The sequence below is a fragment of the Alligator sinensis genome, unplaced genomic scaffold (assembly GCF_000455745.1).
Source record: "Alligator sinensis unplaced genomic scaffold, ASM45574v1 scaffold318_1, whole genome shotgun sequence".
NCBI classification, from domain to species: domain Eukaryota; kingdom Metazoa; phylum Chordata; order Crocodylia; family Alligatoridae; genus Alligator; species Alligator sinensis.
Window position 1 is genome coordinate 156365 of NW_005842421.1, and position 26811 is coordinate 183175.

At 41.0% G+C, this 26811-nt stretch overlaps 1 protein-coding gene across 5 annotated transcripts in view; it reads left to right on the forward strand.

Annotated features, from left to right (window-relative positions):
- MYOM1 (myomesin 1) overlaps nt 1-26811 on the forward strand; it is a 110699-nt gene that overhangs the window by 13886 nt on the left and 70002 nt on the right. For all 5 annotated transcript variants that reach the window (XM_025211681.1, XM_025211683.1, XM_025211684.1 and 2 more), the window contains exons 3-9: nt 7911-8048; nt 14469-14679; nt 15480-15637; nt 20094-20186; nt 21461-21549; nt 21688-21750; nt 26222-26386. In XM_025211681.1, the coding sequence (XP_025067466.1) occupies nt 7911-8048; nt 14469-14679; nt 15480-15637; nt 20094-20186; nt 21461-21549; nt 21688-21750; nt 26222-26386 (917 nt within the window). The remainder of the gene's footprint in view (nt 1-7910; nt 8049-14468; nt 14680-15479; nt 15638-20093; nt 20187-21460; nt 21550-21687; nt 21751-26221; nt 26387-26811) is intronic.

A 26811-nucleotide genomic window follows, 5' to 3' on the forward strand; every position in this document is an offset into this window, starting at 1 on the left:
TAGATGTTGTACTGTGAAGATTTCCACCCTTAATCTGCAGGTCCTGAAGGGCCTTACTTTTTGGTAAAACCAATAGCAGAAAAAATACAAAAGAGAGGATATTCAATTCAGATACTTAAAGACACACGTAGACTGTTTGATAGGAAACAGTCTGAGATACTTTATCTCTTTTAAATAATTTTAGAAGATTACTGTTAGGGAAGGAAAGACTCTTAGGAAAAGAAACATGATGCAGCCATCAGGTCTGAGCATTAAAAGCCAACACAGAATGGTTAAAAAAAAAAAAAGAAATCTGTGGGAGGGGAGGGGGAAGAAATTCCTAGGGGCAGCAGACAAACAAAGCAAAAAAAAAGGAAGCCGATTACTGGGAGTTCAAGGCCTAACAAAAGTGAAGAGAATCTTTCTCACCTTTTATGTGCAGGGAGAATGTCAGGAATCAAAAAACAATCATCAGCAGCAATCCCTCATGGTCAAGGATGATCATGGGTCAAGTAAAGGGCTGTAAACGAGTCTATTGATGGCTAAGAAGGCCAATCCTAGAGCTGCAGACTCTGGCAAATGCCGCAGGTGGTGGTTAAAGTGGGGGTCGGACCATGGATTTCTTGGTCTTGTTTCCTTTCCTTCCATTTCTGTCATTTTTCTGCCTCCAAGGCAAGATGGCTTTCCTCCAAGCAAGATGTACCTTCTCTCACAAGGCATCACTGTGTAGCCCTGTCCTGAGCTAGTTTTTCCCAATCTTTGGTGTCAATGCCACACTTCTTAATGCTCGCCTTAAGGGTATCCTTGAAGCGTTTCTTCTGGCCACTGCATGTCCTTTGGCCTTAGCTGAGTTGGGAGTATTGCAGTTGTTTTGGCAAACATACATCAGGCATGCACACACAATGCCCTGTCCACCGCAGCTGATATTGAGTAATCAATGCTTACATATGGATGGTGTTAGCATCGGTGAGGATAACTGGCATTTGTGTGATGATCCTCCCATTTTATCCCAAAAAACTTCCAAAGGTAGTGCTGGTGATATCGTTCCAGGCTTTTCAGGTGGTCTCTGTAGGTCACAAAAACCAATATCGGTGTTAAGTCCTTGGTTCCTGTTGTCCAGCCAGCTTATGAATTTTTGTTTCCAGGTTTGCCTTTTAAAGGTGTTAGGTAGATTTCCTTTGAGCACAAGAATAGTGAGGTCAGAAAAGGAGGTTTTTTCTGTGAGAGTTCATTCTGGTGTGTAGTTGCTGTTTAGTTTCACCCACATTGTTGCCATGAGGATATTTGGTGCAGTGGATCAATGTGTCACATTTTGGGAAAGGCGTATATAGGAACCATTGGATTCTATTAGTTTCATTACAGGGAGTGTTGACTGGAGTAGCAGAGGAGATGTGTTAAAGGGTTAAGTATTTCTTGCTAAGGCAAGGCTGTTCCATGTGTTTGTTGGGCATTGGAGAGTTTGCTTCTGGTGACAAGCTGGGCAAAGGTATGGGATTGTTTGAAAGCCAGGAGCAGAGAGACTAGGACTATTTATCTCAATGTCTAATTTTTGTCAATTAGAGGCTGTAGTTGTTTGATGATTTTTCTAATCAACTTCCAGTGTGGGTGGTAGATTGCCACCAGGAGTCTTTTTGTATTGTAATAGGTTACTGTGGGGTACTTGAATAGCTCTTTCAAATGTACACCTGTGTCTTCACCGGTGTGTCCTTGTTATATAAAGGGGTATAGGTTGTAGCTGTGTTGGTCTAAGGACAAAGGCAGACAAGGGCTGATATCAGAGTCACCCAAAGAACCTTGTCTGCCTCCTGTTGTATAAAGGAAGATTTTAGGCTGGCCAGATGGACATCACAAGTGTTCTTCTTGGAGGAGATGTGGTATGACTGCTAGTCTTGTGGACATAAGTATGGTGGTCTATGGGGTTTCTGTATATGGTAGTTTGTAGGATACAATCCTAGACATGGATTGTGCTATAGCTTTCTAGAAAGTTGATGTTAGTGTAGGAATATTCCAGAGAAAGTGTGACTGAGGGGTGATAATAATAGTTAAATCTGTGGTGGAAGTTCATCAGGGAGTCCAGGTATTCAGTCCAGTGTATGAAAATATCATCTATCCAGTCATTTGGCTCATCTGTACAGTCCAGGTTTGATTGTGAAGTTTTTAGAAATTTTTCCCCGAGGTGGTTCATGAAAAGGCTGGCATATTGAGGGGTCATCTTTCATAGACTCATAGATTCATAGATACTAGGGTTGGAAGGGACTTCAATAGATCATCGAGTCCGACCCCCTGCATAGGCAGGGAAGAGGGCTGGGTTCAGATGACCCCAGCTAGATGCTTATCTAACCTGAAATCTTTGTGGCCATAGCTGTGCCCAAGGTTGGGAAGAAGTGAAAATTGTTGAAAGTGAAGTTGTTGTGAGTGAGGATGAAGTAAGTCTATTTGTGCAACATGTTGTTTGGGTTTGATGTAAAGTTTCTTACCACTTGCTTGATGATGACTTGTCAGGGTACATTTGTACTTGGCTGCAATGTTTATATTATATCCCCAAATCCTACAAGATGAATACGTTATATAACATTATGCAATTGTGTATCCTCTTCCACTACCTCTCTCCTCTGTTGCTGTGTCTAGCCTGTTGCTATCAGTGTTTTATGCATGTATGTGCAAACAGAAATGCAGCTGTTGAGCTCTCTTTGGACTCTGCCTGTGGTGCACGGAAATCTTTTGCCAAAGCAAATACATCTCTTCCAGGACTAATACTTCCATAGAGTGTTGGCACCAGCAAAGCATCATCCATTCTTTTAAACCTCTCTGCCCAGGAGAAATGGTATATGGAAAATTTGTAAGGAGAACTTTTTCTTTAGGTGTTTTGATTATAAAGGGCAATTTGGCTAAATCAAATGTGTGTGTATGCATGCATACACAAGTATGTACACATTACAGAGACACTTGAGAGAAATCCAAACATAAACTACTGTTGCAAGACTGAAAATGAAATGGTCAAAGGTGCAGTAATGTATAGTTGGTGCTACTTAATATTTGAACATGAGCTGCATGAAATACAGAGCTGATAACACTACTTTAAAATTAGGTTGCCTGACACATCCTATTATAATACATTTTTTCATTTTTTTATAACATTGCCAAGCTTTAATTATTTGGGCTGAAATTTCAGAAGCCAGCTATATTCTTCAGGACTTTTCTTTTCTTTTCTTTTTTTTTTTTAATTTTAGCCAAAATAGTTCATCCATTCTAGACTATGAGGCTTGAAAAAAGAATGTTCCTTTTTCCATGTTAAAAAAACTCTGACAACCTTTACTTAGCACCATCCTGCTTAGGGGCAGAGACCTGAAATCTGGATGTTTGTCAGGAATGTGCCTTTTTCCTTTTTCACTGCTTAGAAACATCTACCCATATTTGGTTACAACTGTGTCAATGCTTCTGACAATTTAGTGGTGTGAAGTCTTGGAAGATTCTGTATTTCCTGAATGTGCTCCCAACTGGTGTGCGTGAGCACCCCCCAGCCTGTAATGATACGGGCAAAACCAGATTTTCCCTATAATGACTGCTCTCAACTTCTCTGGCCGTGGATGGGCTTGGCCACATAACTGAAAACAGGGAATAAATCTCTCCAGTGTTCTCAATGACCTCCCTGCTGTTACACAGGTTGAGAGTTGGGACACTGAGACTGAGACTGGATTGGGTGCCTAGAGAGGGTGATTGGAACTGCAAGGCAGCAAGGAAGAGGGATGTAAATTTGATGAGATGAGAAGTGGGTATTGTGTGGGCAGGATAGTTTGGAGCAGTGGGTAGGGGACAGACCATCATGAGCCTAAGAGAGAGCCTGGGATTGGTTACCCAAAGAGATTGAGATTGGATTGATAAACTTGAAGAGTGGAGGCTGGTACAGTGTGGCTAAATAAATAGGGCTGAAAGAAAGGGAAGAGCCTGAGACTGGGGCAGATTTTCAGGGACAGCACAGATGGGATTAAGCTTCTGGAAAGAACAGGTCAAAAGACCTTTCTGTACCTTTCAAAGTTGGAAATGGAATTTGTCCCTCACTGATTTTCTGTTGTCAGTGAATACCTGCAAAGCTCATTGGCAAAGTGTGTATATATCTCATTCTTTTCTAGTGCTTCTTCATAAATGGGAGGATAATCTACTGCTGCTTTCAGTTACTCCAGGGCTGTCCAGCTGGTGATCTGCAGGCTGTATGTGGCCAACAAAGGGTTAGCATGCAGTCTCTCATCTGGTGGTTTCTTCCCACATCACTCCAGCTGCAGCTGCAGCTGGAATCTCCAGGCTCCCCTTCCCTCTTCCAGCTTCCACTTCCAACTCCTCCTCAGGGGGTGGGGTGGGTTGGGGCAGCATGGTGCAGCACATCACAAGGTGCTAAAGTCCATAGTGGAGGCTCTGTGAGTGGGGCCTGGAGCACCCTCGTGGCACAGTGCAGCAGGGGTGGGGAGTGCCCATGCAGCTCAGTTCAGCAGAGAGGGAGTGCCTGTGTAGCTGGGAGCCTGTGACCTGGCTGCACCAGTGTGCCCTCCACAAAGTGCAGGTCTAATATAGTTGGTCTAATAAAAGATATCACATTTACCCAAAGAACCTTGTCTACCTGTGTCTTTAGAACCACATGGCTACGGCTACAACCTACACCCCTAAAGCATGGAAGATATCAAATTTTGCATTTGAATGGAAACTTTACAACACGAAGAAGAAAGAGTTTAGTTGGTCTAATAAAAGATATTACATTTATCCAAAGAACCTTGTCTCCATAAAGCGTAGCTCCTGCTGGTAGATTCCCCCGCCCCCACCAGGCACTTGGAAGTTGGACAGCCCTAAATTACTCAATAGCCCAAGTTGCACAAGTTTGTGTAATGGATTTGAAGTTTCTAACCTCTGGATATTTACAGAATCCTGCTGGGTGGCCAGGAGCAGTGCACTGTGTCCATCATAAATTGGCTGATATGTGTATCTAATGTATCAGTACACATCAGCCTTTGCTTCAAAGATAATGCTTGTAAGATAGGGCTGTCCAACTTCCAAGGGCCACATTACAGAGGTTTGCACACTGCATGGACCGCATCAGAATGAGGTACAAACCTCATCCCTGCTCCCCACAGGGCCACACGCCTTTCAGAAGTGCTGCCACTGCACCACACAGGTGCCCCCTCCCACTGCACCATGCATTTGTGTGGGCACACTCCCCCTCCAACCACACTGCATGCCTGTATGGATGCCCCACACCACAGTACCACACGCCTGCGTGACTCTGGCCTCAGCCTCAGCTCCCCATGCTAGGCTGCACTTGCATTGGGGTGGAGTCAGACAGCAGAAGCTGGAGGAGCAGGGAAAACCCATGTGGAAAGCAGCAGCCAGGCAGAGCCTGGGGGCCAGCTTAACCCCTCATGGCCCATATGTAGCCTGTGCATTGCCAGTAGGACAGTCCTGCTTTTAAGAGAAGAAACAACTAGTCATATCAGCTGAACTCTCTAGCATTCCCTGTCAGCCAAAGCAGAAATAATACTGCTTCTTCCCAGTTTTTCAGCTGCCTGCACTTTTTTTCTGCTGTATTTTTCGTAATTAAGATTCATAGATTCATAGACATTAGGGCTGGAAGGGACCTCGGAAAATCATCGAGTCCAGCCCCCTGCCCAAAGGGCAGGAAGTCAGCTAGGGTCATAGGATCCCAGCAAGATAAGCAACCAGTTTCATCTGGTTAAAAATTAAAAGACTGGTTCATTAAAAATGAGACGGTGATAGTTAACATGTATTTTAGAACAGCAGGGAGTTTTTGCCTTATAATAAAACTTTTGTCATTGGCCTTTCTGAAATAGCATATTTCCTTGTACACAACATGACATGCCCCAAGTAAGAGGTGTACCTTGTTTTTGAACAGCAGAATGAAGAAAAAAAGCTCTTTCCTTGAAAATGCTGGTAAGTAATATGAAGTAACTGAGTAGGAGCAGCTAGGGAGCCCAGCATCCATGTGGAGCATGTGGAATATTACATTTCTTTTTTCTAAGAGAGTCTTATGCTGTAGAAACTATTACCATATGTCCTTGCCTATAGCATGCATCCCAATTCCCAGCAGCTGATTTTTGGGAAAATGGGTGCATGTATGCAAGAAAATATGGTGTGTACCTTCAAATGACCTTAGTATAAAGTCATGCCTTGGGCCAAATTTGGCCTCCAGTACTGTATCATCTGACCCACAGAGCTCCCCATATGTTTATGGGGAGTCCCATGGGCTGTGTCCTGCATGCTAGATCAGGCGCAAAGGGCAGAGCGGGGGCAATCCCAGCTTGCAAGGCTGGGTAGGGGTGGTGTGAGGGCCTGAAGCCCAATTCCAGTGCATGGCTAGGCAGAGGCAGCACAGGATCCTGGGGCTTGGTCCTGGCATGCTGACTGGGCAGAGGTGGTGCAGGGCCTCAGGGCCCAAATTTGGCCTATAGGGGCTGGTATAGGGGCCTGGGGCCTGATCCCAACATTTTGAGAGCCACACAGGGCCTAATCTGGGTGGGTGGGGTTCAATCCAGTCGTGACTAGGCCTGTACCATTTATCCGGCCCTTAGGGCCAAAACACTGAATACCACTGGTCTAAAGAACATGGAAGATCTAAGATGCTTGGATATTTTTGTGTGTCATGACTATTGGTATATATTTAAAGACCATACTGTGTTTTATCCAAAGGTACAGATAGTAAATATCTGGACTGCAAGCATGAATAATTACTCCGGTCAAGTTCTTCCAAGATGTTAACATGGATCTTAGTGACGAGCAGTCTAGAAATGTGATATCTGAGGATGACCATTGACATGTTTGAATTATAAAGGAATAGATTAGCCTTTACAATTAAAGAAGGTTGATGTTTATTTAGACCTTAGACTCTTTAAGTATATTCTGATTATGAGTTACAAATGACTAATGGTGAGGTGCATGATGGCTGTTGTATCACCTATACGGTTGCTAGCCCTCCTGGATTGGCCAGGAGTCTACCAGAATTGGCATCGATTTCCTAGTGACTATTGTGAATGGGTTGAACAGTACAATTAATGACATTAGGCCATGTTGGGGAAACAAATCTTCCAGAATAGCTTCAGTCAGAGTTGGCAAACCTAGTATTGGAAAATATCAGTAAGAAGGACCTGTGTTTTTGGAAAGAAGTAGAAACCAGAAAGCATTCTGAAATCAAACTACTTCTATTCACGCCTTATGTGTTATCTGGGTGTCTTTGGAAACTTGCAAATGTTGGTGGTGAACCATAGATTTTAGTTTATTAAATGGTTTGACAGTAGCAAAGGTTGCATCAAAGTGACTAACATGTTGGTATATAATTTGCTTAGAAAATTTAAAAGTGCTGTCATTCTGAAGATATTCAAAATTTTCCTAACTGGGGGGATCTTATGATTTCATACCTTGTTTTTAGCAGTGTTCAGAAGATTTAGTATATACAGTATTTACTCAAAAGTCTCTGATTCAAATCCAATCCATTGGAGCAAAATTCATGACATTTGTCAAATAATCAGTGGCTGCAAGAATGGGAGCTGGTAGTCCAAGTCCAGCTTTTAGTGAATGAAGTACTCATCACAAAAATCCTCATTACAACTGAGATAGTTGGAATCTCTCTGTCCTGTCTGACGGTGTCTGTAGGAGTGCCAAGGGTGGGTATGGAAACTTTGCAGGGCTCAGAGTGGTAAAATATGCATTGCTGCTGAATGTATCAGCTGTTCTCTGTACTTAGATTGATTTAATGTCAAGGGTCATCAATTTTTCACCTTTAACCAACAGTTAATTCAAATACATTTTGAAAATTTACCTCTTAAAACTTCATAATTTATTGCTTATAAAATGCCTATTTTTTCTAAATGTTTTTTTTTTTCAAAAGCTGCTTAAATCTCTTTGTGTGTTTAACAATATGGTTTTCATTTCAGACTAAAAGAGTCTAATATAATGATAGAAGATCAATCCTATAAGTTGAGTCCCAGAGCAAAGAGGGCCAAGCAGAGTTTACTCTTAGAAGACAAAGAAAATAAAGGCATTGACTACGTAGTGCCTGTGTTCACAGGGCGGTATGTTCGTTTTTCTTTTATTTTGTGTCTTTCTCTAGTGATGACAATTTCCCTATAACAACAATAATTAGCATTCCATCCAAAAAGCCCTTTTACCCCTAGATCTCAAAGTGTTTTACAAAGGTAGGTAAGGGTAAGTTTTATTATTTCTATGTTGTTGCTCTGGCTCTGGCCCCAGGCTGGGCTGGGGCATGGAGCACATGGTCATTCCAGTCCCCACTCAGCCATGCAGCAGTGGCTGCAGTGATAGCAGCACTGGCCCTAGACCCAGCAATACCACCATTGTCAATATGCTGAGGTGGCCAGACAGAGGCTAGGGGGAACATAAGCTCTGTGCCCCAAGCTGGGGCAGGGCCAGAGTGAACATGTGCTCTGTGCCCCAAGCTGGGGCAGGGCCAGAGCCAGAGAGTAAGCAGTAGCGGGGGTGGGAGGTGGGTAGATCAGGGCAGAGGTGGCATGGGGGGATGGGGGAGGCAGAGGCTGCAGGTGGCAGGTGATTGTGGGGGGCAATGTCTCCAGATCTTACTTCAACCCTCAGTTCGGGTCCAGGCCAGAATTGGAGCTTCAGCAGCTGCCTGCCCCCCTGCTTATACTTGAATCCAAGACGAGGCACTTCCTCCCATGTTGAATAGGGAAAAGACCTCATCTTGGATTCTAATAAATTAGGTATCCCTTATCTAATGTTAAAGATGGTGAAACTGAAACAACCAGTTCATGTCTTCCCTTGGCAGAGACAAAAAATATTGTCAGCAAAACTAATGAATTTCTAAAGACCAGCATAATGTACCCTAATGCTCCCTGGCACTAGTGATATTTATTTCACAGGAACTATTAATGTGAACATTTTTATGCCAGCAATGTCCTAAGTAAATCTGAATGTGAACTTTGCATGAGAGCCAAATCCAAGGCAAACAAGGAGGCTTCCTTGTTTTTTCTAGGATGTGGCATAATGATTTATTGCGAGGCTATGGCAGTCCAGGCATAGTCTTTTGTTCAGGTTAATTCATACCACAGTATGTCATGGAAAACTAACTCATGATTAGAGTCAAGGAAAAAAGCTTTTTGTGTCAACTTGCAGTCAAATACACACCTCTCTTTCCAGCTTTTGTGTCTCTTGCAAAGCTATGCCTAACACATGGTATTGATGATGTGTTTGGGGATTTAGTGGTATCATGGTTTAGCACAGAACTTAAATTTGGAAACACTATTGTATCTACACTCATGCCTTTGTGCAGAATTCTTTTGTGTGTGGTTTTCTTCTGATTAGTGAAATATTTCATTTACTTTAGCTTTTTTAATAGTTTGCTTTTGGGCATCTCTGAACCAGAAGGTTTTTTTTCTTACTATATTCCCTCCACCTATTTCAGAATGCAGGTGCTGTTTTACTTATATCCTTCTAGGCCATGGACTACTTGCTCTCTAATCTGGCCAATAAATTGAGACATATCCACCCTACATTTCAAAATGTTGTTCTGGATGTAGATAAATTTTAAAATTTCATACACTACTTGCAATACAACACTTGCAAAACTAGTTATGTCTGTGATTCAGTAGGAATGATTTAGAAGTGTTATAATGGCAATTCCCCATCAGCTCTCAAAGACCAGCATGTGTGTTTTCTGCTGTGGCTAGCTGTGGAATTTAGATTTATTCCTCAGTGAGGAGAAAAGTAGCTACAACACACAAATGATAGCCACTTCTCCTATATTGTAGTCCTAACCTTGCTACTGGTTTGTTGATTCTGCATTACAACCAGTCTGTGCTTCACTTTACAGGCAGTCCTCAGACTTACGACACAATTGGTTCCTGAAAACCATGTCTTAAGACGAAACGTAACTCGGAAACAATCTTCCCATAGGAAACAATGTTATAAACAGGGGATTGGTTCCTGAACCAAGGCCTAATACCCTATTTTCACCAAAAATAACCCAGAATTTTGTACTCAATCAATTATAGATGAGTAATATAGCTACATTAATATATTTATATTGTAAATAGCAATCATATTGATATAGAAGGACTTCTTTGAAGGGCTCTTGGCTGGACTTTTTGAAGGGTTCTTGGCTGGAGTCTTCTCAGGAGTCTTGGCTGCAGGCTTTTCTGGAGCCTTGTCTGCTTTCTTAAAGAAAGTGTCCAAGAAAGTTTGGACAGATGTTCTCCAGGGAGGTGGGTGACGTAGCAAACTTGTTCACTTGCGTGGCTTGGCATCAGATCAAGTGTTGTAAATTCAAAACTGACGCCAGAAAGTTGAAACAGGGTGTCAATTTATAAATGTTGTAAATGCAAAACGTTTTTAACTCGAAACTTTGTAAGTCAAGGACTGCCTGTACTCACCTAGTATATTCTTTTACTATATATACTTCTTAACTAAAATTCTATACTAAAATAACATATGTAGTATAATAGTATAGTATATCTGTAATATATATGTATAAAGTATAATGATGTCTAATTCAGAAAGATGTTAGGGGGCTTACTTTATTTGTCTGTACAATATTTTGAGATCCTGAGATAAAGAATACTATGCATTTCCTAAATAAATACTATTGTTATTATTATTATGCCAGTTACTACTATTTATTGACTCTAGTTCCTTCACATGGCAACTCAAAATATTGCATATCTTTGTGCTACTGAGTTGGCTCAGATTGGGTTTCTGAATTAGTTGAGGAGTTTTAAAAGGCCAGTGATGATCATTAGAGTGCCCAAGTGGGCATGTTTCCATATGTGCTTTTTTTTCTCTTTGTTGGCATCATATTCATGCCTGTGTGCCAGGATTATGGAAGTGACATGTTAAGCCAATGCCAAGTATTTATTTTTGTTTGAACGATAATAGCTCAGATGCATTCAACCATTTGCATGTAATATATCATACTTAAATTCTCCTGTGAAATCAATGTGCCATTTCCCCAGGGGAGATAACGTGTATGTGTATAGTTATTTTAAAAGGTCATCATTCTGTCCAAGGTCCGCATTCTGTCCATGCTACAGGGCTATTAAATTTGCTGCAGTATTGTTTCTGTAGCTCACCAGCATTTCCACTTTAAGTCCTACTTGCAGGGGCTCAGGTTTGTGATATAAATATTCTCTCACTCGGAATAGAAGTGTTAGCTCTTAACTGCTTTACATAGGTGCGTGAACACACGTATACATAGGGATGCACACACACAAGGAAATAGACATTGACCTCTAAAAAACTATAGAGGGTACAAATCAGTGAAAAGGAGGAGAAAATGAAGGAAAGCCTGCCACTATTTTAGTTTATAAAGCACAGAGGCTCAATCTAACTTAATGTATTCCAAATTTAATTGAAACTGAAGCTGGTTCATAGGCATGAACTATCTAAGATGAAAGTTTATGAATACTAGTCAATCCATAGACATTCTCTTCTTCCTGAAGAAGTTTTTAAAAATCTGTCATTTGGGGCAATCTCTATATACATAAAACTTTCCATTGCAATCTCTGAGAATTGTCTCTACATAAAGATGGAGGAATTGTGCTTTAAATTTAAAAGAGATGTTGCTTATGGTGTGAACCATTGTTGCAGAGAACACTGAGTCCTGGCCTTTGGCCTTGAAAAAGAAGTTAATTACTTTCTCCTTACTTTTAACATTCTTATTATTTAGCAATAATAGATCTGCAAATTTGTGGCCCAGTTCTGCAAGGGTCTGAGTCCCTATTCAGAGCTGAAGGTGCACATGATCTCATAGAAGGTGTTCAGCACTGCTCAAATCCAAATGGAATCTTACTCATTTGTAATCAAAAAGAAAAAAAAATCAGTTTCCCTTTAAAAGAAAATGTTATTGATTTATTTGAAGTGACTTCAGATAACTGCATTTATATTTGTTGAATTAGAATAGAGTATTCAAAGCAGTTATTAGACATTTCCCTCATGGTTTATTTAGCTACATCTGGAAATTTTGGATGTCTCCAGGTGAGGAAGACCATTCTCCTGATATTTCCTGGGGAACATCCAGGATTTCCCAAAGAGGGGGGTGGAGAGAGGGCAGGAGCAGCAACCTGTACTGTATGGTACTGTGGTACTGTTCCCTCTGCTCCTGGCCTCCTCTTCCCCCACCAGTGTAGACAGACTGCACTGCAGGAGCCCCTGGGAATTGTATGAGTCCCTAAAGGAAGTGAAAATCCCCCCCACACCTTTACCCTTCCCCTTCCTGCTTAGAGGCACACTCTCTCCCCTCCCTTTCCCCCACCTCCCAACTTTCATGCCTGCTGCTGCTGTTTTCTGTTGTTCAGTGTGGTGGGGGGAGCTCCAGAGCTAGCCAGGCTACCCAGGTACTGGGATCAGCTGGGTAGAGGACAGTGGCAACAAAAGCACTAGAAGAGTAGTTCCTTTACCCTGCATGGTCCCTTGGGAGAAGATGTGAGGAAGGGGAAACCCCGCACTCTCCAGTTGAGCCCAGCCCCTGCCCAGCAGACAGGAATGGCTCTGGTACTTCCCTCCGACCCCTGGGGGAGTGGGAAAAGCAGCAGCAGCAGGGAGAGAGGATTTTCACCTGCTTTAGGCATTTGAAAAAGCCCCTGGGGGCTCCTTTGGTGCAGTCTAATCCAAAAAAAGGGGTGAGGGGGGTGCAGTCACACCACTTCACCCCCCCCCCGATCCACCCCTAGATACTTCCTACAAAGTCCTTTCCAGTAAAGTCACTTGAAATACAGTTTAAGTCAGACTTTGAATATATGAGAAAGCTAGAAAACAGTCCAAACTCTCATGTAAGTTTTTTTTCAGTGTTTTGAGAATTGGTTATGCTTGGTTAGTAGAACTAGTTATTGCAATACTGAGTTCTACTGCCTCTCTTTACTGATACTGGCATGACACAGTAAACACAGAACCTTGGGATTTCATTATGATTTTAGAGAGAGTCCCAAATAAAACCTGAGATCCAGTCTTTGATCTTTCAGAAGTGCTATCAAATATACAACATTAATAAATTAAAAAATTAAGATAAACTTTTAAAATACTTTTCAGCTGTGGCTGCAGGTAAATTGGAAATCACAAGAGGGGGAGGCAGGAAGCTGTAGCTACAGTTTCCAAACATAAAGAAGCATCCGGTCGTTAACTACATGAGTATATGTTATGAGAGTGGCAGTACTTGTGAACAACTTGCCATTTTTACCTGAAATAAATACCTCAGAATCATCAGAAAGGCATCTAGCAAGCTTTTAAGTAAAACCACTTTATGCTGTGAAACTTAATATTGTGCATACACAACTGCAGTAGCTGAATCTACCAGAACGATAGTGAGGCATCTCTGTGTATCAAGGAACTGCTGCTTGCTAAATTGTAACTGTTTCTAAGTTCCAACAGTTCTAACTAAAAAGGTAGAAACAGTTGTAGTGCATTGACCCACGAGGCATGTCTACACATGTGATTAATGAGAAGCAATAAACTCCAGTGCAGCTTGTGTGCTCCAGTTTACACATGTCCCTGGGACTGCAGCACATTCAGCTGGTAAGGGGTCCTGGGGGCCAGCCTAGGACTGCTCTGCCCTGGCTCAGTGTGCTGTGGAGGGGCTGGCTGGGGCACAAGGGTGCTATAGTGTGGGACTAGCTGGCAGGCTGCCCCCCACACTGAAGCACTCTCATGCCCCAGCCATCCCTGTCTCTGCCTACATGTGTGTTTTACCACATGCAACTATGCCACCATAGGATAGTACTTGTGTTAGGCAGTACTATTTTACAGCAAAGTGAATTCATTTACTGCAACCTAATAGCACTGCACATGCAGGTGGTGGCAATTCACTGCAGAGCTAATTAGCTCCATAGTAGACATTTCATGTAGGTGTGCCCACTGATACTAATAAAATTGTGTTCACTGCCTCCTACATCTGTAAAATGCTTGTGGCTGACTCAGGGAAGAGATAGTAGTATTCAAAAACCCTGTTTGAACAACAAATAACTTAACATTAAAGAATAAAATGTTGCTTTGCTTGGACAGAACTTTTTGTAGTATATAAATTAGGAGAGTTATAATTCAGCTGCAATCTGCCCCACTTTTGTATTGCTACTGTAAGTGCTAGAGGTATAAGGAAGTCATTGAATGAAGTATTATTTTGTTTTGCACTAATCTTTATTAAAAATGGAAAAGTGAAAGCATAGCAGGAGAGTTACTAGATTAAAAACCTGCGTGACACATGTAATAGATAAATGCATTGAAAATGGTAATGGATTTAAACAGCAAAATATACTCAGTCATTCACCTGTACACAGCTGTGAATATTTTGTTTTTAGGATATGGAACTGTTTCAGGGGTGATGATCCTTAAAGTAGAAAGGCTTCATGAGCAGCCTATTGGCTGTTATTTATTAATTGTTATTTATTCATTGTAGTGGGCCAAGCTAACAGCAGAAGTTGCAAATGAAATGTTTTTTGCCACAGTGATTATGCTTTTTTCAATCTCTTCAGTGATGTGTATGCCAGTGGAATTACAGATACAGAAGAGGAAAGGATCAAGGAAAGTGCTGCATACATTGCCAGAAGGAACCTTTTTGCTACAGGAGAAGGAGTTAGTGTGAGCAGCAGAGTGGCTGCTTCATCTGCAGAAGAGCAGCATGAGAAGAAATCAAGGAAAGTAGCAATACGAGAGTCAGCTGAACGTTTGGCCCTAAGGAAAACGGTAATAAAACACAAAAGAACCCATAGGTTGTAAACAGTTTGCACTTGGGATTTTCTTCTTTATTCTGTGTGGTATAGTTCCCTAGCACCTGATCCACGGCCAGGATCTACACCATGATTGCAATGCAGTAATCAAAGTAACAATCAACTGGAAGTGTTTTCAAAAGCCTGTATTTTGGCTTTTAGCCAGAACCATGTTTTGGGTACATGGGAGAGGACAGTGCCTCGGTGGAAGTACTGGAAGCTCCTGAGTTGCTTTTGGGAAAAGGGGTTATTTTTACATTCTTCCTTTAAACGGTGCAGCATACTCCCTCTTACATAACTATGGAGGTCTGCTTGTGATGAAAGAGAAAGACTGTGTAAAAGGGCTGTGTAAAATCTGCTTCCTGCAGACAGTGGAAATTAAGGAAGGGAATTGTTAAAGGCATCCGAAATTTGGTCCAGAATTACTGGCAGCTTTGATATTTAGTACACAACTGGTTGGAAAAAACATACTGTAAGGACAGTTATCAGTTGTTCACTTCCAAACTGGAAGGCCTGTCAAGTGAGATCCCACAGAGATTTGTACTGGGCCTGGTTCTAGTCAATATTTTCATGAATGACTTGAATGACAGAATAGATAGTATACACACAACATTTGTGGATGACACCAAGCTGGGAGAGGTTGCAAGTATTCTGCAGGCAGAACTAGAATTCTAATTCTAGAAAAATATCCCAAAACATTTCTGGGGTATGAATCAGTAATTTTATGTTGGGTTTATAGTTTAATGCTGGGTTTTATGATGAAATATTCTCTTCCAGATAGAAGAGACTCAGGAATTTCACCGAAAGTTGAATGAAGATAAACTTTTACATGCTCCTGAGTTTGTTATCAAGCCTCGGTCCCATACTGTCTGGGAAAAACAGAACGTTAAATTACATTGCACTGTGACTGGCTGGCCAGAACCCCGTGTTACATGGTAGGCTTGCATCTCTATCTATGATGTTGTTGTTAATTTTATATATCTGTTCTGAATTTGTAAATGCTTTGGAAAACTATGTGGGAGACACTCAGGAAAGGTCAACGGAGATATCCAATCAGTGCACTGTGATGATAAAGAAAGATAGTCATGAGATAGAGGAGTGAATATTATGCTGTCTTATTCAACCCTCCTTATTCACAATGAATAGCTGCTTATACCATAAGTGGTTCCATTAAGATCATTACTTCTATAGTTTTGGTTGTGATGAGAAAGCTCATAATGAACATACTCTGAGGGCAAGTCTACACATTTATTAATGCACCAGAATTATCATGTATTAAGTTTAGTATCCATAATTGACGCAACTACACATTAGCGCAGATGAATGCTTTTTTGTGACACTTAATGCACAATAGACTAAGTCTGCTGCACATTGGGATGCTTTTTGTGTGACATGCTAATGTGCACTAGAATTAGCCTAATGCGTATTTAGTGTCTCATGTAGACGTGCCCTGAGACTCCCAAGAGTCTCTCATAAAATAGAAGAAGAACAGAAGGACGTAGTTAGCTGTATTTGTATGATGTTAGACAGAAGACATGCTAAGGTGGCGGACATGCATAATATTTCTAAAAGTAAAATTAAAAAATTTAAAAAGCAGAGACCATACTTTGTAGACCACTCTCCCAGCGCTCTTTACTTTATTGTTTTAAATACTTTTCAAGCCCCTTTATCATTATGGCCTCAGATAATCTTTAATGATTCTGGAGCATTTATAACTGCTGTGGTGAAAGAGAAGCTGCTTAAATGCTAATCAGTTATAGTAGCCTGACTCCATGAAAACGAAGTCTCAAGATTCACACGCACTCATGGAAGGCCCATCATAATTATTTAAAACCAGATGCTGGAGATAGGTTTAATGCCTGATCCAAAGGCCATTGAATTCTCTTGGAAGCTTTCCATTTACTAGAATGGCCCTTGGAGAAGACCTTAATATAAAAGGACTCAAATATACTACTGAAGATTGTGTGGGAAAGAAGTGACAGTTGAATTAGACCCTTAGGCTAGTGTCTTCCTTGACTGGTGTTTTATTCTTGTTTAACTGGTGCTGAACTGTAGAGCCTTTCTGTCTCATCACTTGTCAAGCTGATCCTTTTTTGCCCGGTTTCGATTCCATAAAAATATAATTAGTTGTTTAAACAATAGATAAAGACATAACAATGCTTTTTTCAGGCTTGAAATGGAATATCATACATATGTACTTTTATTATCTGTGATACTTTGAGACTGTGCATATATATCATCATAAATGTTAGCAAATAAACGCTGACAGAAAATCACCATTAAATGTTAATTATATCAATAAACTGTATAATGGGAACTACCTGCGAAGGCATTTGAAAAAGTTGTTTATCACCATGGAAAGTATTATATATAGTTCCGAGTTTGTAGCCTGAATTACTTCACATCCAGCATGAACTCTATATTAGATATTAGCTTGCCACTCACTGTTAATGGAAAGAATGAACCAGCATGCAATCCTTGCAGCAGGTGCTTTGCTCTAGGATACAGAGCAACAGTGAACTGCATTTACCAGCTCTCATTCAGTGTTTGTTAATCAGATGTCATTCACATATTCCCTTGCATGCCAGGAGTGATAAGTAAAAAAAAATCCTAGGAGTTTTCACTGTAGGAATCTTTTACTGTGTGATACAGTTTTACTGGCTCCAGTGGAAAGAAGATATGGAAACCTAGGACATTTGAGACCTGCAACAGAAAGTGAAAACTATTAATACAGAATGATAGCAAGAGGGTTAGGATCCAACATTAGCTAATGACTTGGCTCTTCTGGAATTTGACTTTCCAAAAGTAACAAGTAGTCCTTCTAAAATGTAAGATGAATATAAAATTGCCAAAATCTAATCTATTATTCTTTTCACAAACCTGATAATGACAAGAAAAGAAGTATCCTAAACACTAATGTTATTCATTTAGAGCTCAGTCATACAATGGTCACTTGTGAAGCCCAGTTCCTACTGAACTCAGTGGGTGCTCAGCACTGGGGTGGAGCACCCTATTGCAGGTTACAGGAACAAAACTTTAGTTTGGGAGGTCAGAAGTAAAATGCACACTGTTATATCCCCTGTCATGCCCCCTGAAGAAAATAATTGGTCAGATATAAATAATATATACTTGTGGCAATACTTTAAAAGATTTATGGCATAATTTCCACTTGTTAGAAATCTGTATGAGACAGAACGAGTCCACGTGCACATAAAAACATTCAGGGGCATCCAGTCACTGATTTTTTTATTCTTGTGCTTTTGATATTTGATGAGAAGTTTTTCTCACAGTGTTTCTCAAGGTGATCACAGCATTTTATATATATCTATATACCTATATTGAGATGTAGATGTAGATGTATCTTGACCCCAAATCCTCATCTAGAAACATAAGTATTGTATTTCCACTTTGTGGGCGTGTGTTACTATCTGGGAAGCCAGTGCACATGGTCAGTACCTCATCCACTAACATGAGTTCTGTACAGATGCTTTGCACATTCCCAGGCAATACAATTTGGAAACAGTATAGAAAGGTCAGGCGGTGAAAGGTAGATCCACCTCTATATAGATCCACTAACCATTGTTTCTTGTAGGGCAAGATAATAAAAGAACAGGGTGTGTATACTGGCTGGCAAGCCACTCCCCTGCTATTCACAATCTGAGGAAGGGGATTCCTGTCAAGCCACTCCAGTGCTATTCACAATCTGAGGAAGGGGATTCCTTCATCCAATTCCCACAGAAGCTTTTGTATCAATCCTATCTTGTTAGACTTTGCACTGAGATGGGGTTTGAATTGGAAGTCAGTGGGACATAGGTTCCTAACTCACTTTGGCACTTTTGAAAATCCCAACCTTAAACATCTGCCCACAGATTTGCAGATGTGGGTACTGTTCTTTTTTCCCAATAGTAAGAAGCATGAAAAAGCAATTTTAATATAAGGGTTTGACAGCAGGTGGAGCTTTACTTTGAACTACATTTTTAAAAATGCTCAATAATACTCATGGTATAAATCCAGCTGCATGTTTCTTAGTTGTTTTGTAGAACAGCATATACCATTGGCAGATTAGTTCTTATTCCCTTCCATGGTCAAAAATCAGGAAATAAATTATGACATTTCTAAAAATAAAACCAAACAAATAAATCCCTTTTGATGAATGTTTATTATAAATCACAAAATGATTGAACCTCTTAAAAGTAAGAATTATTGCAATTTTCATACGTATTAATCTAAAAATCCAATACTTTTATACATATATATTAAATAGTACAGGAAAACCTTGGAATCATAGAAAAGTAAGACTAGAAGGCACCACAGGAGGCCATCTTGTCCATCTCCTTGCTCAAGGTGAATGATCCCTGATTTAATTATCCCAGTCAAGTGTTTGTCTAACCAGCTCTTGAAACTTTCCAAGAATAGAGATTCCACAACCTCTCTGAATAGCTTGTTCCAATACTTGACCATCCTTATAGAGGTTAATTTCATCCTAAGATCCAACCTAAATTTCCTTTATATTGTCTTTATAGAGCTTTTCAGACTATCCTGAAATTAAAGAGTACAGTTTTGCTCCAACTTTATTAGAAGGCCATCTTAACTAGATAACCAGGTTTGGTTGGTCTCCCAAGTGATCACTACTACTAAGTGTCTATTAATTTATCTAATATCGCTGTGTTTTATCCATAAGTAATACCTTTCTAATTAATAAACTATTAGTTGCTTTTCTTGGGAGTGAAGACAGCTCACACAGGGCCTGAAATTATCACTGCCTGGGTAAATTTGAATGGTGAAGTCCTGCTGTTTGATTAATTTCCTCCTTCCTTCATCTTCAGTCACTGAAGGTATATCTATACCAGAAAACTTTTCTACTGTAGACAGTTTGTATCAGGTAATAAATCCCCTTGTTTGTATAGCTTATGCCAGATCCTGAATTAAGATTAGCTATACCAGTAAGAGGACTTTTTGGCAGTATAACTGCCTCTACAGTAGGGTTTATTCCATCATAGATTATGCCTGCACAAATGTAAGTGTAGGATAGGCCTTAGACTGAAAATGTAGAGTTTTGCTAATCTATAGAAGTCTGAAAGAGTTCCCTTGTGGCTCTTCCACTCCTAAATAATGCAGTCACCTGAAGTTCATGGTAATATGCATGTATTTGTCCATAATTTATTCACTTTTTGATTATAGGATAAAATTCATTTGAACCATAAAGTGAGAATTTGGGCCTCAAAAGGAGAGTGTGCAATGAATTTAAAGGAAGTTAGACTACATCTTATCCAGGAGCATCATAGAGAACCTACAGCTTATATGGTTAAACCTCTAACATCAAGTACTTGCCCTTTTAAAGTAGATGATTTGTACTTCAGTTTACCACATGCTGTTTTTGTTGTTTCATAGGTACAAAAACAATGTGCCCATCAACGTACATACTAACCCGGGCAAGTATGTCATTGAAAGTCGATATGGGCTACACTCACTGGAGATTAGCACGTAAGGGAATACTGGTTAACATAAGAGATCATTTAAGCAAAAATGTTAACTGTTGATTTTGAAGTGAATTTATTTATTGTAGATGCTATCACATTGGTATAGATGAACTATCGCTAGTAAATATTTAAGCCGTTCTGGTTTTCATCTGTAATTTTCCTAAGTGAGATACAATTATATTATAGTGCTGTTTACAGCTGAGTCACAAATACTTGGGGCACTTTAGATAACTTCTGCTGCCTCCACCTTCTCAGGTTCAAACATTTTAAGTTCCTCAGTATAAATTTGGTAACAAAAACTGTACAGGCTTTATGTGTGAGAGATACATATCGGTATATCTAGCAAGTATTTTTAAATATGGTGAAAATCCTGATTGTTAGCCCTTCCAAAAATGGAGAAAGTCTTGGGCTTCCCCCCAGTACACACACAAAGAGAAAAGTTTTAGCAGCCTTCAGCCACAATAGGGAGATGTTTTAAAGTAGCCTGTATCTAAGAAAAATTAAAACAGGGAGGAGTCTATTTATAATATTGAACTTGCTGGGTGAAACTCCAGAAAGCTTTCCTTTGGCTGCTGGATTTTATTGGATTCATAATTTTTGCTCTCTGAGACCTGTGAGTTATAGCAGGTTTTGAATTTGAATTCACTGGAGTCAAGGCCCAAACAGACAGGGAGTATTGTAGCTATTGTAATATGATGCATGATTGCCCAGGAGGCATAGGATCTGGAGTGCTATTGAAGGGTTGGAAAAAAGGAAGGGTGAATAAGGAATGTAATACAGCCAGTTTAGTTACTGGTCAGAATGAAGGAAGAAGGTAGGGAAGTCTTGCATTTGAATTTATGCGTTATGAGAATTCAGTTCAGATCACTGGAAGATGGGCAAAGTTTCAAGCCAATTCTCATTTTCAGACCAGTTCACCCCTTCTACTTACCAAGTGAGATAGGCCTGTAATACTTAAAAATCTCATTAGGCCAAGTTCTGTACTTTAGAACCATGGCCTATCTAGGAACCACTGAAAAGAAAGGAAGTCTCAGTCCTTAATCATGTATAATTTATGCTGGCTTCAATTGGGGATTTTACTTGAATAAGGACTGTAGGTTAGACCCACAATTAAACTCAATTACAGTAAACAGCTTCTCAGTTAACACAGAGTAGTCTTATGCTAAATAGTCACGAGGAGGATGGGGCTTTTGTCTTTAGAAAATAGTATATTGATCGCAAATAATCTAGAAATGTTAAAGTGTTGTGTGGCCTGCCTAAATATTTGCATCATTTCAGATGTGAATTTGAAGACACTGCTCAGTATCGTGCTTCTGCTATGAATGTTAAAGGAGAACTTTCAGCATATGCATCCATCGTGGTAAAGAGTAGGTTTGCAGGGAATGTTTTCCCACAATTTCTCTCTAAAATGAATTTTAATTTGATTTACTTGGCTCAATGAGCTGATTATTTCTCAGTCATCATAACTAGGTTCCCCCTCTCTATTTTATTCCCATTTTTGCTAGGATATAAGGGAGAAATTGATGACACCTTTTTTCATGCTGGAATTGTCACCATGCCTCTCAGCTGTAAGTTCAAAGATGTGTTTGCCTAATCTATCCTTTAAAAATTACGGCTCACTGACAACTACCAACAAAATATTTGGTAACATTTTATATAAACCAAATGGTTGTGATTTTTCAGAGAAGCTGACTACTATCAGTTCAGCTGAAGTCATTTAGATCTGCAAGAACTCAACATCTCTAAAAATCAGAATGTGTACTCTGATGTTATAGTTTGGTGTTTATTGCTATTCTTTTTATTTAACAAACATCTACTGTACACATCTGATAGAATAGTGGGATATACTGTGTCATAGTCATAAAGAAGTCGGATTGTAAGGGACTTCCAGAGGTCATCTATTCTAACCCCCTGCCTGAGGCAGGATCATTCCTATCCCAACTATTCCATACAAACCATAATCTAAAGGTACAGACAGGCGTGACAATATTTGTCTGATTTGGCCACAAAAAGTGGTCTATAGCTGTGACCAAACACAAGTACACGACTGCAGACAGCTTAAAAAATGGCTGATCAGGTAAAAATCTGAGCCCTCATTGCATGACAGGTCAAATGAAGATGTTTCAAAATGGAGCATCTTCTGTAACTTCTGTCTGCACTGCCTTCCAGCCTTGAGCTGTTTTCAGAATAGGAGGGGGAAAAGGGACCAAAGGGAATTTGGTCTAGGGGTTTTTCAGCCCCCGCAGGGAGGTGGGGCGGGTGTATTGAAGCTCCAACTTACCCACCCCACTCTCCCGTGCTGGCTGGGGAACCCCTAGAATGAGCTCCCTCTGCTCCCTTTCCCCTGTCCCGTTCTGCAAACTTTGCAGCCTGGCAAGGAGGAGGGACCATTGCTAGGGGAAACGAGCTACAGGTTCACAGCCAGCAGCAACATTCCCCTCCCGTCTGGAACCAACAGTCAACTTCTGTTTGTTCCAGGGGATTGTTGCAACTTTGAACAGTTCCTGCAAAGCGTTCTCAATTACAGCGGGGAGCTGCACTTCTCTCTGCACCCTAAAACTCTACATAAGACTACCATTAGCCCTGACACAACATAGACCTAATACCCTAACCTGCCACAGGTGAAGCAGGGGAACTATGGCAGCCAATATCTTGCTTCTGTAAAATATACTGTGATATGTATATTGCATTTAGATCTGGAGGAAAAAGCTTCATCCTTTGAAACATATAAGGCTATATTGGATACAAACAACATCACAGAATGTTTAGAAGAGGACAAATTTGCTCTAGCTTCAGGTGCATGGGCTAGACTAGATGAAGTAATATTTATTGCCTACTTTATTCTCTGTGGTTCCTTGATATCAGGAGGACCAATAGTGGACATCAAGAGCAGCCTCCTGCTTCACTGTACATGGCTAAATAGCATGAATGTAGCATATAACTGCAGTTTTTGCACTTAACGCCATTTTCAGATTCTATATCACCATGTGAATTGCCCTGGACACCTGCTACATCCCTACCAGAAATAAAGTGGAGTAGGAGGGCCATCATGTATGTTTGCCCATTATTCAGATGCCATTCCAGCCTTCTTCCTTGAAGGTGGCCCACTTTACCTTGCATTTAATAGTCGTGGGATTAAATAGATGGAGAACAGTAGGGAAGTTTCTGCCCCATTGAAAGCAAGGGCCCATTTTACAGAGCCAAACACCAGCCTCCTTGCCCCACACATTTCCCTTTTGTGAGATTAAATTTAATCTCACAAAATGCAAGACAGTGACTAACAACAAGAATTCTGGCCTACTGATGTGTTTTCTTGCATACAACATGCCCTCAAATCTGATACTCACCTTGCAAGGGTGGTTCCAAAGAGGGTATAGCGACATGGACACCCCTCTTTTGGAGTAAGGGACTTTTTTTTTTAAGTCCCTGAAGGAAGTAATGATTACCCCACCTCCTTTCCCCTCTGTGCCATGTCCCCTCCCCTCCCCTCCAATTTCCCCCTCCTGCCTGCTGCTGCTGCTGTCCCCACAGGCCGTGTTCAGCTGAAGGCAGGAAAGGCTCCAGAGTCACTCCAGCTTGCTCCAGCTGTGCTCTGAGGTGAGCTGGGCTCAGCCAGGGACAGTGGTAATGATGGGTGAGTTCCCCCTTCTTGCTCAGTCCCTCTGTGGGTTCCCTGCCAGTCCAGAAGCAAGCATGGGAGAAATAAAACCACCTGCTGCCACTACCCTGCTGTCCTAGACAGTTCCAGCTCCCTGAGCAGCCTGGTGGAATGGGACAGGAGAGATTCTTGAGTCTCCTCTCCCCATTCCCTTGTCCCCAAGGCAGTGGGTGACAGAAGAAGCAGTGGCAGTGGTGAGTGGGAAAGGGGAGAGTGAAGAGGAGGGAACATATTGCTGAGCAGAGAGGGGAGGGGAGGAGGAACTGAGATGGGGAAGGGAAGATTCTTACCTGACTGATGGACTTTAAGAAGTCCTCCACTGCTGGTCCTGCTTCAGGGGATGCCTGGTATGGGGGAAGGAAACTTGGAGCAGGGGATGTAGCTACCCCAGCAGCACCAGTGGTGGCTCCCACACCCCCTTTACAAAAACCTGGATCCACCCAAGTCATCTTGTTTTTGAAGGACAAAATGAAGAAAAAAGATTTGTCTAGAGTTATGGCTGCATAGAGCAAAGGCAGAGCCTAATCTTCAGCTCTCCCTCCTTCTCTTTCTCCTTCTGCATAACTAAGGCAGAATCCCTAGCAGCTCCTGAAGACTGGTTTCTCAGGGTAGAACTATAATTTGGAAAAGAACTAAAATGTCTGAGCTAAAGAAGCTATGAAACAGTCCATGAGCAGCAAATTAGGGTGCTTTCAACCTCCAGCAGAAAAAAAAAATCAGTTTTCCTACTTAATATATGTACCCCAGTTTTGGGGGGGGGCTGAGTTTGGGAGGAAAGGTGAGTATTATATGCTTGTTCATATATATGTGTATACACACACACACTAACGAATTGCCCATCAAGCATGACGGATACATTTCAAATAACAAAAACAAACAGATAGATTTTACTTTTATATATATTTAAAACATTAAATATTTATAAAACTTAAATAAAATAGGCTGAACATTTGAAGATACCAATTCCTTCCTGCACTTGCTCTCATCCAGTGGGCTGGAGGCAGACCCGCCCATGTTGCCACCTGGCTGCTGCCTGAACACCTCTTTGCTGGGCAAGGGCAGGAGAGCTCCACGCCTTGCAACAGCCGCCCATGCCTCGGGGCTTCCTCTGCGCCATCCCCCAGTGCCTCCTTTCCTGCTCGGGGCTCCAGACAGGGCCACCACTGCTCACCCACAGCCTCACACCTCTGCCCAGCTCCCACTTTTCCTCAGCTGGCCCCTCCCTCTGCCCTTCCTGCTATGCCAGGCTCCCAGCGCCCTCCCAGGAGGAGCTCAGTAAAAAGAGCCTTGGCCCCTGACTTTTTCCCAAATTATGGAAGTTGGGATCATCTTGACATGGTCACTAAACAAATGCTAAGGTTTAGTCCCACTGGAAATAGGACAAGTCTTATAGCCCTCCCATCAGGGGCTCACAGTGCCTATAGGTTCCTCCTGGTCACCCAAGTCCTCGTTAACATCCTTTGGGGAGATACAAGGCTGGGCTGGTGCTGGTGTCTCACCAGCTCTGTGGTGGTGCTGAGGACCAAGTCTCTATCTGTTAGCCTGGCTGCCTTAGGTTCAAATCCCTGTGGTCCTAACCTCAGGCAGTTCTGATGGAGCCAATTGACTTCATGGTTCATTATAATCTACCTGAGTCCTGTTCTTCACTCCACAGGTATTAACAACATTCTCTCTTTTTTAAGTCTTGATGTTCCACTAATCAAGCTTTTCTTTCTTTGGCAATTTTGCTGTCTGTTAGATACCCCTGATCTTTCTTTTTCTATTCCACAGAGTGTTTTCAGCTCTTTTCAAAATCCTAGATCCATCCATGAAGTCCACTCTTCAACAACAGCTATAATTTAATCTTTTGGCTGAGCAGTAAGTTCATCTGTGAAAAGGTTAAAGCTGTCACTTTTGCTTGAACAGGAAAGGGAGAGTAACTGAGATGAAGATTTAGCTCTGTCTCCTCTATTCTACAACAACTCCAGGGGGTGAGGGGTGGAAATCTTCATTCTGCCTTCCCGTAAACAAGGTGCACGTATTATTTGGGGACATGTAGTACATGAGAAAACAGAGACTTAAAAATACCCATAGAAATTGTTGTTGCCACCATGATGAGAAGATGGAACAGCTTTCCAATAGCAGTAGTAGGAGAAGAAATCTAACCAACATCAAGATCAATCTACTTAAACTGATTTAAAAGATTGTGGCATGATTGCCTGTGCCAGCAGGAAACTGGACTTGATGACCACAGAAGTCCCTTTCAAATCTGTTGCCTGTGTTTTGATATTTGTTTTCATCTATAGCCCAACCATCACCTAATGTATTGTGAGCTTTTGGCTTGGTTTTGTCTTTTACCTTTAGAAAAGGATAGAAACAGTAAATATTGTTTCTTTATGCAGTTGGCATTACCCCACATGGCTATGCTTCAAGGTTTGAAATCCATTTTGTTGACAAATTTGAGGTAACCTTTGGGAGAGAAGGAGAGACGATGAGTCTGGGTTGCACGGTTATCATTCATCCTGAGATTAAACGCTTCCAGCCAGAGATCCAGTGGTACAGGAATGGTGAGAACACTTTCTAAGATAGACTGTAAATTTGTCTGACTGAAAGATTTATTCACTTTAATATCATGTGAAGGTATGATAGGAATAACATAAAACTATATTGTATCAGATTGATCTAATTAAAATGGGGGGATAGATTTTTTGCAATTATTTTTCAAATAAAATATTTCCATTTTTAAAAATTCAATACTTTTCACACATTTGAAGCTTATAAAACTTCAGTTTACTACATAAATGGTCAGTAAACAAGTGGGAAATTCTGTGAAAATATTTTGAAGTCTTTAAAAAAAATTAAATCAGAAACATTTTAATTGGCTCTACTTTTTTTATATAGCATTCTCCATACAGTCTATTTGACTTTTCTTGTTTATTGATCCACTGAAACCTCTCTTTAGTGACCATAAAAGGGATTTATAAAACACAGC